Source organism: Panthera uncia (genome assembly GCF_023721935.1).
Source record: "Panthera uncia isolate 11264 chromosome A3 unlocalized genomic scaffold, Puncia_PCG_1.0 HiC_scaffold_11, whole genome shotgun sequence".
NCBI lineage: Eukaryota > Metazoa > Chordata > Mammalia > Carnivora > Felidae > Panthera > Panthera uncia.
This window is the reverse complement of record NW_026057578.1, coordinates 21,320,298-21,335,155: the sequence shown is the minus strand read 5'-3', so window position 1 is coordinate 21,335,155 and position 14,858 is coordinate 21,320,298. Positions and strand designations below refer to the sequence as shown.

The window sequence follows — 14,858 nt, the reverse complement described above, 5'->3', positions numbered from 1 at the left end:
TTCTTTGAGAGAAGATTTCAACGACTGATTCAGTTTTCTGAATGCTTATAGACCCGTTCAGGTTTTCTTACTTTGTTGAGTCATTTGGGGGAATTCATATTTTTCTAGGAGTTTGTCCATTTCACCTGTTTTCCAAGTTTTTGGCATGCAGTTATTCCTTCTGTTGTCCTAATAGCTGCTGTACCTGTAGTTTTTTCCCCTTCAGTTCATTCCTGTTATTGTTTTGTGTGTGTGTGCCTTTTCTCTCTCTCTCTCTCTCTCTTTTTTTTTTTTTTTTTTTTTTTTGATCACTCTTGCCACAGTTTTGTCAATTTTACTCGTCGTTTTGAAGAACCAGATTTGAGCTTTGTTGACCCTCTTTATTGGGGGTTGGCAACTAAGGCCTGCGGAACAAATCTGGCTGAGGTCTGTTTTTCTGTGACCAGCAAGCTAAGAATGGTTTTCATATCTTTAAAGTGTCGTATATATTTTTAGACACACACAAACACCCAGAAAAAGATGCTACAGGAACCATAATGGCCCATGAAACCTATAGTATTTTCTGTCTGGCCCTTTCCCGAAAGTTTGCCAGCCTGTGCTCTTTAGAGCCCTAGGTTTTGGTCATTGATTGTTCATCTTACTTTACTGTCAGCTCTGCTGTGAGTGGTTTCTTTGCATAACTGGCCCACCATAGTGCTACAAACCAAAATCTTAACCGCTGTTTCCCACATATTTGTTTTGTTTTCTGGCACAGGCAGTCAAGCAGTGGCTGGTACCAGCAGTTTATGAAAAATGGATGGGAACTGAAATGGAAAATTGTAAAAACTGTCCAGAACATAGAAGACCACCCTTATTCTATTTTAGCGGTAGAATATCTCAGCATCTCCCAGAGCACCAGTGTTCTTTGGCACTATAGTTTGAGAGCAACTATGAATTTAGTTGCCTTGATCTCACGGTCTAATTCATAGAAATCCTGGATCCTGGAAAGCGATCTTCTATTTTGGGAGCTAAAAGGAAGTGAACTTTAGCATGTGTATTGTGAAGCGAATAATAGTGATTTCATATGGCATTATCCAAGTTTCTTGCGGGATTAGTTTGTGGTTCACAGTATCTTTTGAAGACTGCCTGTCACCTCTCTTTTTCCCGCCCCCCCCCCCCCCCCATTCATCAGTCTCTTGGTTAGGGAGGGAGTGGAGTTCACAACTCTTTTACTTGTCCTGCAAGTAACTTTCCTCCAAGGTTGGATCCTTTTATCTGCAACCTTTCCGGCTGGTCTTATTCATGCCATGGCTTTAGACACTGCCCATAGATTTAATAATTCTTCCACATTCCCCCCTATTTTTAATATCATTCCTGGACTTCAGACCTGTAAGTTTGAGCTGGACATCACTGCCATGTTTCACGGGTACCTCAGGTTCAATCCGAATTCAGTCCTTTTCCCTCCTAGTCTGTTAGTACTTTGCCCTTTTTACCCATCTCTGCCTCTGGTGTGTTTCCCCCCTTTCTTCTGCGCCCGCCCCGCCACACCGAATACCACACCGAATCCCTCCCGATCCAGTGTGGCAAGTGTAATCTAATACACATTTTGCTGCCGCCCCTCTTGCTGTTTGTATTGCAGCCACACCATGCCCCACTTCTCCGGATGGTCCATGCTTACTCGTGTCTTTGCGCGTGCCGTTGTTTCCTGCTGCTTGAAATCCCTTCTCCCTTTTTGCGTGTCTGGGAAGGATGTCCAGTGAAGCTCGGTTCAGGCATCATCTCCTTTGTGAGGCCTCCCCCACTCAGACACAGTCAGCCCTCCTTCCCGCATTCGTGTTCTATTTTGTAGAATAAAACCTCCACTGTGGTGCTTGGCTTTTCTCAGTATACCCGTTGTCTGCCTACCTGTGTCACCTGTGAACTGAGTGCCTCACAAACATGAGCTGGGCCTGCCTCTGTGTCCTCAACTTCTATCTGGCGCCTGTTAGGCACCCCAGAAATATCTGATGAAAGAATAAATGAACAGAAAAAAGTATACTCAGAATGAACGTTCATTGCAAAAGCGTTCTTGTATAATGAAGAAGAACAAGCTAATTAAAACAACAGTGGAAACTTCCCTCTCCCCATCCCTTCCTCCTCATCAGAAGCTTCACTTTGGCAGAATGAGGAGCGTAGATGACTCTGTCATTTCCCACAACCACCCACTTTTATAGAGGCTAACCTTCACTTTGGTCCTGGCGTGATCGACAACCTGATGAACCCAGACAAGACTAAGATAAACTACTTGTCCTCCAGTAGAATAAATATTTCAAATAAAGTCAACCCAAGAAAGTCAGGCCAAACAGCTATTGATTGCTAAAAGCCTGAACTTAAGCCCAATGAATATTCCAAAGTTCACCTCCATGCAGCTTGCCTAAATGGTGATCAATATGCAATTACTGCCCCCTTTAAACGTGTCTCACACTGCCTATGTGAAGAAGGCTTTTACTTTTTAAATCTTTTGTTTGTTGAATTTGCTTAGGCAGGAAAAAAGAGCGAGGCTTGGCTGAATCAGAGTTTTTTACCTTTAGTATTTCCACCAATTCTGTGTTATTTGTGAAATGGTTTAAATGTATGCTGCGTGGTAACTGAAGGTGCCCTGGAACATGACCATCATTCATTTCGAGAGGCCTTTTCCTGAGTGACTGAACAATGAGGATGTTATATCTCAGTTTCCTAATTTCTGCTCACATCATTATCTGCCCTAGTCATGACCTTTGCAGATTCAGTTTGTAAAGTAGGGTGCTTAAGTCCAGCTACAGTGAAAACAAATATATTATTTGTCTCGTTTCCTGATAGACTTAGCTTGATGCAGAAAACCCTTTCCTGCTGAATTTGGAACCTTGCTTACTCTGCTCCTGATACTTAAGATTTCATGTCTCACGAACGTGCCTTTTTTATGGTACTCAGAGCTCTTTGTCATTTTTCACTTAGCTTGTCGTGGGCTCCTGACTGACCTCCCTGCCTCCAAGCTCTGTCGCTCCAGTCCCTTCATCACACTGCTGCCAGAGTAAGCTTGCTAGAGTGTATCCATCCAGTGTCCTCCTCGTTTTCGACATCTCATGGCTTCTCAACATCTATGGCATGGAGCCCAGGGGCCCGGCAGCACATCCAGGGCCTGTCACGACCTCTGCCTGCCTCCCCTTCGTCCTCTTCCAACCCAGGTCATTCACAGCTACCTCTGGTCCCCTACGTGGCACGCTCTTACTGCCTACCGTACCTTCGCGCATGCTCTTTACGCACACTGCCCCCGGTGGCGCTGCACGCCCTTCTCTGCCTGGCAAATGCTCGTTCTTCAGACTCCGTTCAGATGTTACTGTCCGTTTGACACCTTCACTGACTTCTCCCAGATAAAGTTAATTATCTCCACCTCTCACCTCCTTGGACTTAGTTTCTATTGCTTTGGGCTTTTGAAATTACTTTTGTGTAACTGTCCTTACATTGCTTAAAGACAGGGAGTGTATAATTCCTGGCAGCTAGTGTCGTGCCTGCTGCGTGAAGGCACGTGCTCAGTAGTAGCCATTTTTTTTCTTTTAAACTCAGTAGTTGTGTTGAATGTCATTTGTGAGTATCTGTGCGTTGTTTTTATTAATTCTGTGGCCAGGGGAATAAAGGTAGGAATATTCACAGTACATCCTTGGTCTTTTGAGGTAGGCACCAAGTAAGATGTCCAGCTGTCTTGGTTTGCCTGGGACTGAGAGGTTTCCCAGGCTGTGGTACATTCAATGCTAGAAATGGAACAGCCTCAGGTAAGCCAGGATGGGCCAGCACCAAGGGGGCTCTGTCAACAAGCTTTTTACCTCCTCTCCTTTTCTTTCTTTCTTTTTTTTTTTTTTTTTAACTTTTTTTTAACATTTATTTATTTTTGAGACAGAGAGAGACAGAGCATGAATGGGGGAGGAGTAGAGAGAGAGGGAGACACAGAATCCGAAACAGGCTCCAGGCTCCGAGCTGTCAGCACAGAGCCCGACGCGGGGCTTGAACTCACGGACCGTGAGATCATGACCTGAGCCGAAGTCGGCCGCTCAACCGACTGAGCCACCCAGGCGCCCCCCTCCTCTCCTTTTCTTAACTCATCAGGACCCAATTTGGGCTGGCTAGTCTGACCTAGGATAAGCGTGCCTCGTCATCTTTAGCACTTAAATAATGCGATGTCTTAATAGCGTTTCCTCTGCAAAAGACTATCAACGAGAAGTTATTTCCGATTCCTTTAAGGGAGGTTCTTTCCAATTCCTTTTCTTTGGCTTTCAGGTGAGAAACTGGGTGAAGGGCTTTGGGCCCTTTTTGGTCAGGCCTTGCCTCCTCTTGCCTGACCGTGACCTTGCTCCATCTGTCCATTCTCCCTTTTATATCTTTAGTATCCTCATCACCATTGGCTTCTTGACGCCCTAAAAATATGACTGAATTGTCCGTATTCTTCAAAATATAATTTTGAAAAATTTTTACCCTTGTTTTCTCCTCAAGCTGATGGACTTTCTTCTCCAGGCTTTACTAGGAGTAACCCACAGTCACCCATCTTACTTTTTCACCTGCTTTCAAATATTTACATATATATCTGTTTTTTCCTATACTCCCCCACATGTACCTAATCTCTCTTTCCCTCTAAAGTAACTAACACATAACAGTCTCAGAACAAACATGATTGAATTTGATCTGCTTCACTCCTAGAACCAGTTCTTTACTTGGAGGCCTTATTGTGCCATACAAGACAAGGTGGCATGGCCTTTGATATGGCCCATGTTTTCCCCTCAGATCTAAGCTAGGAATACTGTTCCTTTATGCTTCAAAAATGCCAGTCTTCTGTCTGTTCTCTGACCATGCCGGCCCATTTCCACCTTAGGGATTTTGCACCTGTTGTTCCTTCTGCCTTTAATGTTTTGCCCCTAAAATGTTCCAGACCAATTCATGTCAACACTCAGATCTCAATATAAATGTTACCCCTAAAGAGGCTTTCTGCAGTAACCTAACTCAAAATATCCTCTCCATTCATTCATTCTTTTACATTGCATTATTTCCATCACACCTAACACTATCAAGTGCGATTTTCCGTATGTCTCCTGCAGTAAGAGTGTAAGCTCCATGAGGACTGAGACTTGGTCTATCCTAGTCACATGAGAGGTATCCAATGAATGTTTGTAGACCGAATGGGGAAAAAGTTATTTGCCAACTTATACTTTTGCCTGATTATTTCACATTAATTTAGTCTCCCTAAATTTACATGTTTCTGAAAGCAGAAGCCATGTCTTAATTTTTGTTTTTCTCTTGTGTCTTCCACAGTACTGAGTAAGTGCTCAGTAAATATTGAATATTGGATTGGTTGATTTACTTGGTTGATTACCAAGATACGAAATGACTGACTTGTTCCTCTCTATCTCATAGAGTGTTAAAGAAAACACTGGAAGCTTATAGAAAATTATACTCCTTAGAAAACTGTTTGCAAGAGCAGTAGACAGTGGCATAATTATTTTATGACCTTTGGACTTGAGGGGGAAAATCACTTGTATTTTTTTCTTGAAAATAATTTGACTTTTGTAATTCTCAAAGTAATGCATGTTAATTAAGAAACACGAAAACCATGGGGCGCCTGGGTGGCTCAGTCGGTTGAGCGTCCGACTTCGGCTCAGGTCGTGATCTCGTGGTCCGTGAGTCCTAGCCCCACACCAGGCTCTGTTCTGACAGCTCAGAGCCTGGAGCCTGCTTTGGATGCTGTGTTTCCCTCTCTCTCTGCCCCTTCCCTGCTCATGCTCTGTCTCTCTCTGTCTCTCAAAAATGAATAAACGTTAAAAAAAATACATTTTTTTTTTAAATTAAAGAAACACGAAAAACAGGAAAGGGAATAATAAGATGCAAAGAGCATTTGACAAAACCCAACATCTTTCATGATAAAAATACCTAAACTAGGAATAGAAGGGAATTTCTCCAACCTTTGATATAGAGCAGCTACAAAAAATCCGCAGCTAACATCACAGTGAATGCTAAAAGACTGGCTGCTTTCCCCCTAAGATCAGCAATAAGACACCACTTCACCATTTACATTCAACATTGTACTGGAGGTTCTAGCCAGGGCAATTAGGCAAGGAAATGAAATAAAAGGCATCCAGATTGGAAAGGAGGAAGTAAAACTCTCTCTGTTTACAAAGGATGTTCTCTTGTCTGTAGACAATCCTAAAGAATCCACCAAAAAATTATCAGGACTAATAAGTGAGTTCAGCAAGGTTGCAGGATGATATAAAGATTAATTTACAAAAATCAGTTGTACGCTCGCAATGAACAATCCGAAAGTGAAACTGTGAAGATACTTCCATTTACAATAGCATCAAGAGTATGATACCTAGGAATAAATTTAACAAGAGAAGTGCGTGCAAAATTTATACCCTGAAAACCACAAAACATTGTTGAAAGGAATTAAGGAAGAGCTAAGAAATGAAAGATTGCAGTACTCCCCCAAAAGTTATATGGATTCAGCACTATCCCTATCAAAATGCCAGCTGATATCATTGTAGAAATTGATAAGCTGATCCTTAAATTCATATGGAGTTGATTGCAAGGGACCGAGAATAGCCAGTCTTGAGACAAGAACAATGTAGGATTCCCAGTTTTAAAACTTACTACAAAGCAGTGGTAATCAAGACAGTGTGTTACTGACGTAAATTAACAGAATGTAATTCGGAATCCAAAAATAAAACTGTGTCTGGGGTCAGCTGATTTGCAATAAGAATGCCAAAAACCTGGAACGGGGAAAGAATAGTCTTCAACAAATGGTGCTGGCACCATTGGATGTCCACATGCAACTGAAGTTGTGTCATTACTTCACACTCCATCCGAAAATTAACAGAAAAAGAGTCAAAGAACTAAATATCAGAACTTAAACTATTAAACCCTTAAAAGCAAACATAGGTATAAATCCTCATGCTATCGAATTAGCTCTGACACCAAAAGTGCAGGCAACAACAACAAAACAGGTAAGTTGGACATCCTCAAAATTGAAAACCTGTGTCCTTCGGAGGATACCATCAAGAAAGTTGAAAAGGCAGCCCCTAGAATAGGAGAAAATATTTACAAATCATGTATCTGTTAAGGGACTTGTATCTCCAGAACAAAGAGCTCTTGCAACTAAATAATGAAGGTAATTAAGTTAATTTTAAAATGGCCAAAGGATCTGAATAGACATTTCTCTGAAGAAGGTACACAAATTCCGAGTAAGCACATGAAAAGATGCTGACAGCATTAGTTATCAGGGAAACGCAAATTAAAACCACAGTGAGGTACCATCTCTCACCCAATGAGGATGGCTGGCACCAACAAGTCAGCTGACAAGTGTTGGTGAGGGTGTGGAGAAGTCAGAACATTTACACACTGCTGGTGGGAATGTCAAATGGTGTAGCCAGTGTGGAAATAAGTCTGATGGTTCCTCAGAAGGTTAAACGTAGAGTTAACCATATGCCCCAGCAACTCTGCTGCTTGGTTTACATGCACTCAAGTGTAATGAAACATATGTCCACTCAAAAACTTGTACATGACTATTTTAGCAGCGCTATTCGTAATAGCCAAAAGGTATAAACACATCGAATGTTCATCAGTAGATGAACAGATAGACAAATTGTGGCATATCCATACAATGGACTATTCAGCTACAGAAAAGAATGAAATACTGACACATGCTAGAGCACGGATGAATCTTGAAAACATTGTGCTGAGGGAAAGAAGCCAGTTACAAAAGGCCACCTATTGTACGATACCATTTACTTGAAATGTCCAGAATAGGCAAAACCATAGAGACAGAATGTAGGTCAGTGGTTGCTAGGGTGGGATGGGGAGAGTAGGGGGGTGACAGCCAAAGAGTAGGGGATTTCTTGTCGGGATAATAAAAATGTTCTTTAATTGACTGTAGCAATAGTTGCACGTATCTGTGAATATACTAAAATTCAATGAATTGTGCATTTTAAATAGGTGAATTGTATGGTATGTGAAGTACATTTTGATAAAGCTGTTAAGAAGAAAGAAAAAGGAATAATGTGATTCATAATCCCACCACCCTGAAATAACCTCTGTTAGCATTTTGATCTACGTCTTTCTAGTCTTTTTTAATGCGTATTTCTCACATAATTGAGGTAATGCCTCATACAGAATTTTGAATATTACCTTTTGTGCTTATCATTCTGACCATAAGAACTCGTTCACTCTATTATAGACTTTCCTAATTATTAACAAGTGTGTAATATTCTGTGTAGATCTACCATTATGCAATAATTTTCTCATTGGTGGACATTCAAGTTGTTTTGTTTTTTTCTTTCTTTTTTTCCCCCTTTATAATGGGTACTGCGGTATATCCGCCCCCCACCCCCTTTTTGTCTGAGACTAGAACATCCCCATGCCTTATGTGAAACCTCTTTTGTTCCCAGAGAAAAGAAGATCTCCCGGAGCAGTGCCCTGAAAGTGCTGGACCATGCCATGATCGGACCCGAGGGTACAGACAATTGTCATAAGTTTGTTGATATTCTTGGCTTACGGACCATCTTTCCCCTCTTTATGAAATCTCCCAGGAAGATCAAGAAAGTGGGAACCACCGAGAAGGAGCACGAAGGTAGGGTGCCCTGGAGAAGTCAGCCTACTTCAGGTGCGTTAGGATGCACCTAAGGAATGGGGGAAATGAGAGCTACTGCGAAACACTGAGACGTGCAGTTGAGGAGCGGACTCTTAGGCAGAAGAGCGCTAGCTTTTTCTTTTCGTCCTATTTTCTCTGCATGGAAACACAACCCAGGGACCCCAGATCACCCATGGCCTCTGTTGCATGGGTTCTCTGCTTCCTTAAATCCTCGTGGTTCCATTTCCTTCTGGCCTATTAATAAGTCTGGGCGTGAGGGTTTTGTTTTCTTCACTATAATTTGTAGCGAGGTGTCTCTCTGATGGAAGACCCTTTTGAAAAGAGTAATGAGGTGGCAACACATGTCACCGCCAGAGTGGTGCTTTCATGTATTTCTGTATTAAAGTATGATTCAGCCAACATCAGGAATTGCCGAAATAAAGTATTTACAGCCCAGGTTCCCCTTTTTATGTTTCTCCTCCCTGATGATGCACACTCCCAGCAAAATGCTGCCATGAATTGCGATGCTGTAACCAGAGTAGTTACTGCTCGGCCAATCTCTTCCTGCTATTGTCTAGTGGCTGCTGCATCCCTCCCCCCAGTAAATAGCCGCAGTGCAATCTGGAAGGCCAGGAATTTATGAGCATTGACAGTTCTGCTGGAGACTAACAGACACTTACACTGGGGAATTTACATGGTTGGATGGTTGTTTTAAAGTGTGGGGAGGGGGCTGGGAGGGGGCAGAGGAGCTGGTGTGGGTGAGAGAGGAGCAAAACCGGAGCTGATTGGCCAATTTAGTTGTCTTGTCGGAAGTTAACACTTGTCCTGTGGTCTGGGGGATTTTTTTGTCAGCGATTGGTAGATTTGTGGTGACCGTCTACGGGATCTTTTGTACTCCTCACCCTCCCGGCTAGAAAGCTTGCGAGTCCCTGTCTGTCCCTTCTCAAATGGACTTTGCGCAGTCCCTTCCAACTCGGAGTGGCTAAAGGGAAGGTGACACGAGTCCCTTCAGTGGTCACTTCCAGCCACAGCGGTGTCTTCTCTGATCACATCAGCTCTCCAGAGACAACAGAAAGTCTGGCGGGAGTGGATCTGGCAGGGCAGGGAACGGGACTAGAGATCTGAGAACCAGGAGGGAGTTTGGCTCACCTCCTGTCAGTTGTTGGCCAAACACCAACTGTGAACACGTTAACCCCGCTGCCAGTCTGTTTTCTTTCCTCCATGGGAAGTCGGCAGAATGAGGCCCTGGGAGAGGGGGAGTGGGTTGTTCCGGAGATCTAAGAGACAAAGTTTTGCAGTCAGTCACCATTCGTTGAACACCTCCCACGTTTCTGGCACTGCTGTGTGAGGGCTCTCTTGTTTAGGCCTCACAACCCACGTAGTAGATCTGGTTTTTTAGACAGGAACCGGCCCGTGCTTCTACAGCTCACTGGCTGTGTGACTTCAGACCTTTTACTTAACTTCTCTGGACTGCATTTTCCCTTCTGGTCTATAAAATGAGGAAAGCAGACTAGTGAGCTGGAAGCTCTTCTGTCTGTGGTGTAAGATTCTGAGGCACAGGCTCTAGTTGTCAGGGCTTTGTCCTGTGATCCAGGAAGCTCCTCGGGAACTGTGCTGTGGCTGACCTGCTGGCTTCTGTGGAGACACCTGATGCTGCATCTTGAGCACGCGTGAAGAAGGGGTGGGAGAAGAGCCCTTAGCAGGCTCTTGCTCTGCGTGCATGGTACTGAGGAGAGGAAAAGCGACAGATTCAGTGAGCAGCTGTTTTCCTTCGGAAAAATGTGCCCAGTGGCGTGCCGGTGACAGTACATTTGCTTTAGAGTACCCGCATCAGAAATTTGATAACATTATATTAGCGAGGGCAATGGCTTGGTAAGACAGCCCCTGGAAGGCATGTTTGGACTGTAATGGCTGGTGAGGATGAACTCTGCTTTCTGAATACACCAGCACCCAGAGGGAAGAAGTGAGTCCCGGGGAGAAAATGCAGGCCTGGGCCCCCTCCCGCCCCCTCCCGCCCCTGCCAGCTGCCGCTGCGCTTGGCACACTGGCCCTCGAGCCTTGATGAGAGTGTGAGAACAGAGGCAGAGCAGGACAGGGGCACATCGTGCAAGGTTTCTTTGTCCTGTCCTGTCCTGTCCTGTCCTGTCCTCCGGGCTGTTGTCCCTGTGCCGGCCCTCCCGATGCAAGTGGACCAGGTCTGTGTGGCCAGCTAGAGCACAGCAGCCTCAGACCGCCAGGAGTATTTGCGACAGGCCCAGCTCAATCTTGCCCCCAGGCTTCTACTGTCCTCTTCCCTCCGCAACTGTTTTCTCTGGCCTGCCTGCCTGGATACCTTTTAGTCATCTTTCAGGTCCTTAGTTTTGATGTCACCTTTTCTCGGAGAAGCATTTGATGAGCCCCAAGACTGGAACCGAGCCTCCTACTGCATGGAGTCTTGGTCCTAGGACTTTGCCTTCATAGCCCTAAGATTATGGAACCATTGGCCTTGTCAGCTCTGGGTGCCAGGGCTCAGCCCGGTGCTCAGCGTGTGGTGGATGCACAGTAGATGTTTACTGCCCGCATGAATGAACAACCACTTGTCTAAAGGATTGATCCCTAAGAACAAACATGGAGTTTGGGGCTCTGCTTAGAGCCCGGCAAGGTGGAAGTCAGCACAGTTAACTTCAGCAGGTTGATGGTCAGTCATACACCTGGTGAATGGTCTTTCACCCACCTTGTTTGGAAGTAAAAACAAACGGGTTGCTAGCCACAGTTTTGCTTTGTTTCATTGGTTTTGAAATTATGGCAGAAGCCCCCCTTTAGAGCCATGCATGCCCTTAAGAGCCACGTCTGAAGTCAAATAAAGGAAACCTCCTTTAAAATGGAGTGAGGAGGCCAGAAGGGGGAGCTCTCACACCCCCATCAGTCCTCCTCAGCTGAGACCCCAACAGGAAGAGACCTATCTTGCACTCCGCACAGGAAGAAGCCTGTACGTTGTTACTACCCCAGCGGGAGGAAGAAAGATTTTCTCCTTGCCCAGCAACAGCCCAGTCAATGCAAAGCCACTACACTTCAAAGTCCCGTTTTATTCTGGTGGACTTTTGGTTTATAACAGCCCCTCAGAACCCCCTCTACCCCCATAAAAGAGCGTTCCTCTCCTTTGTTCTCTGGACTCGCCTATAGTTTTGCCATAGCTTGAATGACTTGAATTGCAATTCTCTATTCCCAGGTAAACCCATTTTTTCTGGTAAAATAACTGACAGTTTTATTTTTAACATTAACACATGTTATGGATAGAACGTCCTTATATAAGTGAGGCCACCCTATGACAAGCTTCTTTTGGTAATCCGGCAACTCCTCTAATTAAGCACTACAGGCTGGGAATCCGCTGGAGGGCTGCCCTGCACTCTTCCCTTTATGGTCAAACCCCAGGGACTTGTCACATACGAGCGTTAACTGCTGTAACTCATCCTGGTCCAGTCTCCTCACTCGGCACCTCTCAACACCTCCCCAGACTCTTAGGGCAGCAGCAGAGCCTGGCGTGGTACAGATGGAGCCACTGCCTATCCCCCACGTGACCTTCCTAAACTCTCTGAGCCTTCGTTGCCCCGTCTGTGAAATACTAGACCTACCACATGGGGTGGTTGTGAGGGTCAGGTGAGGTGACACACATAGACTTAGCGTAGACCCCAGGATAGCGTAGGCTTGTTATTAAGAAGTTTAAGTTCTCACCTCTACCAAACCTGTCTCCGGTTCTGCCTTGGTCCACGCACCCATCCTCCTAAGAGGTCAGTGGGAAGCCAGGCTGCTGACACCTGGCTGGGGCAGGTACGGAGAGTGAGGAGGAGTGGATTTTACTGGGCAAGGGGACTCGTGATGAGCCTGTCCGGCATCAAGATGTGCTCCATAGTGGGTGGCATAAAACCAGCTGTGTTCCCCAAGCCGACGGAAGGGGCTGAGAGAGGAGAATCTCTAGATTAAGGTGACTCTAGAGAGGAGGTAAGAAGCAAAACCACCCTTAAGCCCTAGAATTGCTGGTAATTTAGTTCCGCTTCTGTGAGTTGGGCTGGAGAAGGACAAGAATTATTGTAATTGAAATCCTTTCAGGTTTGCATAATAAAACCTTCAGAAATAGATCAGGGGAGGCACTTAGCTTGGGGGGGGGGGGTTGGGTTGGAAAGAAAAAATTTGCCCTTGGGTATAATAGCATGATTGGCTGCCCCCTTGGTTTTATAAGGATTAGTAAGGCATGCGTAGTCTCCTTGATATTAACTGCTTCAGAGTGGGAGGGAAGAAGAAAAGAGCTGGGATCCAGAAATGGCATTTGACCTTTACTTCTTGTCTCTTTTAAAATTCTTATTAAAATAGGTCCAATTTCCCTTGTATTGCTTCATTAGGTAGGTGAGCTATTGAGTTTGTAGCAGTTCTAGTTAATTGCGCTGTTTTAACATGCTTCCCCTGGAGGCTGTTAGGAGCTCTAAGGGGGTGAGCCGCGAAGCAGTGTGTAGGTGTGTGGTGTGCGTGCTGGGCAGAGGCACACGTTCTACCTCGTCAAAAGTGACAGCGCTTGCTAACAGGTCAGTGCTTTAAAGAATACTTTTCTGTCATCGGCAAAGAATTGTAAGTGACGCTGGTGGACCCCACACATCAGGAAGCGTGTGGTGGCCTGGTGCTTCTCGGACTCCCAACTAGCGAGGAAAGGCGGACCAGGGCTCCTGCCGCCTGCCGGCGCTGGAAGAGGGGAATGGCGAAACTTTTCCTCTGGTCAGAGGAGAATGGAGTTTGGCCAGCGTCAGTGAAAAAGACACATTTTTAATGCCTCCATGGTAGGCCATGGCAATGACATGGCATCGTCCGAGGCCGCTTTGTATCGGGGCTCCTGCTGTGTTCAAAATTTAGCAAAGACAGGAGCAGAATCCTGAGGGAGGCTGCTCTTCCCTGGTGTTCATCTCATCCTTTTCCGTGGCTTGTCCCTGTCCCTCAGGTGTTCATTTTTGCGTGGATCGGTGGTGTCTTCCCCCGGTGTGTGTGTGTGTGTGTGTGTGTGTGTGTGTGTGTCTGTGTGTGTGTCTGTGTTTTGCTGTACATACTCTCCTTGATTTCAACTACTTTCTACGGCTTTAACCTACATCTTTTTGCCGTCGATCCCCAAATCTTCAACGTCTCTCCCAAGCTCTAGTCAGCCCAGCTAATTAACCAGCAGACAACTCCATCAGACAGGCCATCTCAGCTCATTCAAACCCATACTCAGTCCTTCCATTGCCCAAGGCTCTTCTCCTTTTCTTGTCCCAGTAATGGTCACGGCACCACCTTCCACCCTGCCACCCAAGGCAGAGATCCATGCGCCATACTTAACTCTCATAGTCCCCACATGTAATTGATCATAAGTCCTATAAACTCTGCCTTATTCAGTTCTAGTGCCGCTGATTCTGCCCTCATCACCTCTGCTAGCTATCACTGCAGCCTCAATAAGTCTCTCTGCCTTAGACTTTCAGCCCTCCTGTCCTCTCAAAGTCTATCTTGCGTGCCACCACCCAAGTGAGAAAGACACCCTCGGTCCTCAACTGTAAATTTACAGTTTACAGAAGGGGGCAATAATCCTGGGGAGCAAAGCAATTGCACATGTATTTACCAAAAAATCATCTCAGCAAGTACAAAAACATACCAAACAAGAATTACTTCATTATTAAAGGGAACAGGAGAACAGGAATGCTTAGCGAGGAAGGCACTTCTGGTGGAAGGGAGATGAGGGCATAGTCTACAACAGAGGCACTGGGATTTCAGCCTTCCAGTTTATTATTACCTATATCCAGCATCTGTAGGAGTGTCTACACATCTGAACACGTTTGAGTCTTAACAGCTGCCCCACGAAGGTTGGTGTTATTTCTCATTCTGAAAATGAGGAAACTATAAGACTCAAGGAAATCATGACTTCAAGTCTTATAATGGGTAAGTGTCTAAACTAAGACAGACCTCAGCTTCTGATCACAAATCTCATACTCATTTCACGAAGTCATGCATCGGTATTTGCTCTTCTGGATCTAGGCTAGCTTGCTCTTCTCTGGGTTGCTTTGCTGGTGAAATGAGAAACTAGATCAGAAGCCCTTGGTTCTAATCTTGGTGCTTTGCCCAGGACAGGTCATTGTGATGGTGGGGACTCTAACTTGTCCTTTCGAATGGTACAAGCAATTAGGAGCAAATGGCAAAATGACGCCGTGAGATCATGTCTAGTCATTTTTAGTGCCTGTCACGGGGCTCGCTCATGGGAGGTGCTTAGTATATATTGGTTGAATGAATA

General features: G+C 45.1%; 1 protein-coding gene across 1 annotated transcript in view; it reads left to right on the top strand.

Annotated features, from left to right (window-relative positions):
* Nucleotides 1-14,858, top strand: part of CTNNBL1 (catenin beta like 1) — a 161,402-nt gene that overhangs the window by 90,649 nt on the left and 55,895 nt on the right. Inside the window, exon 11 of the mRNA XM_049650816.1 lies at nt 8,400-8,581. Within this exon, the coding sequence (XP_049506773.1) occupies nt 8,400-8,581 (182 nt within the window). The remainder of the gene's footprint in view (nt 1-8,399; nt 8,582-14,858) is intronic.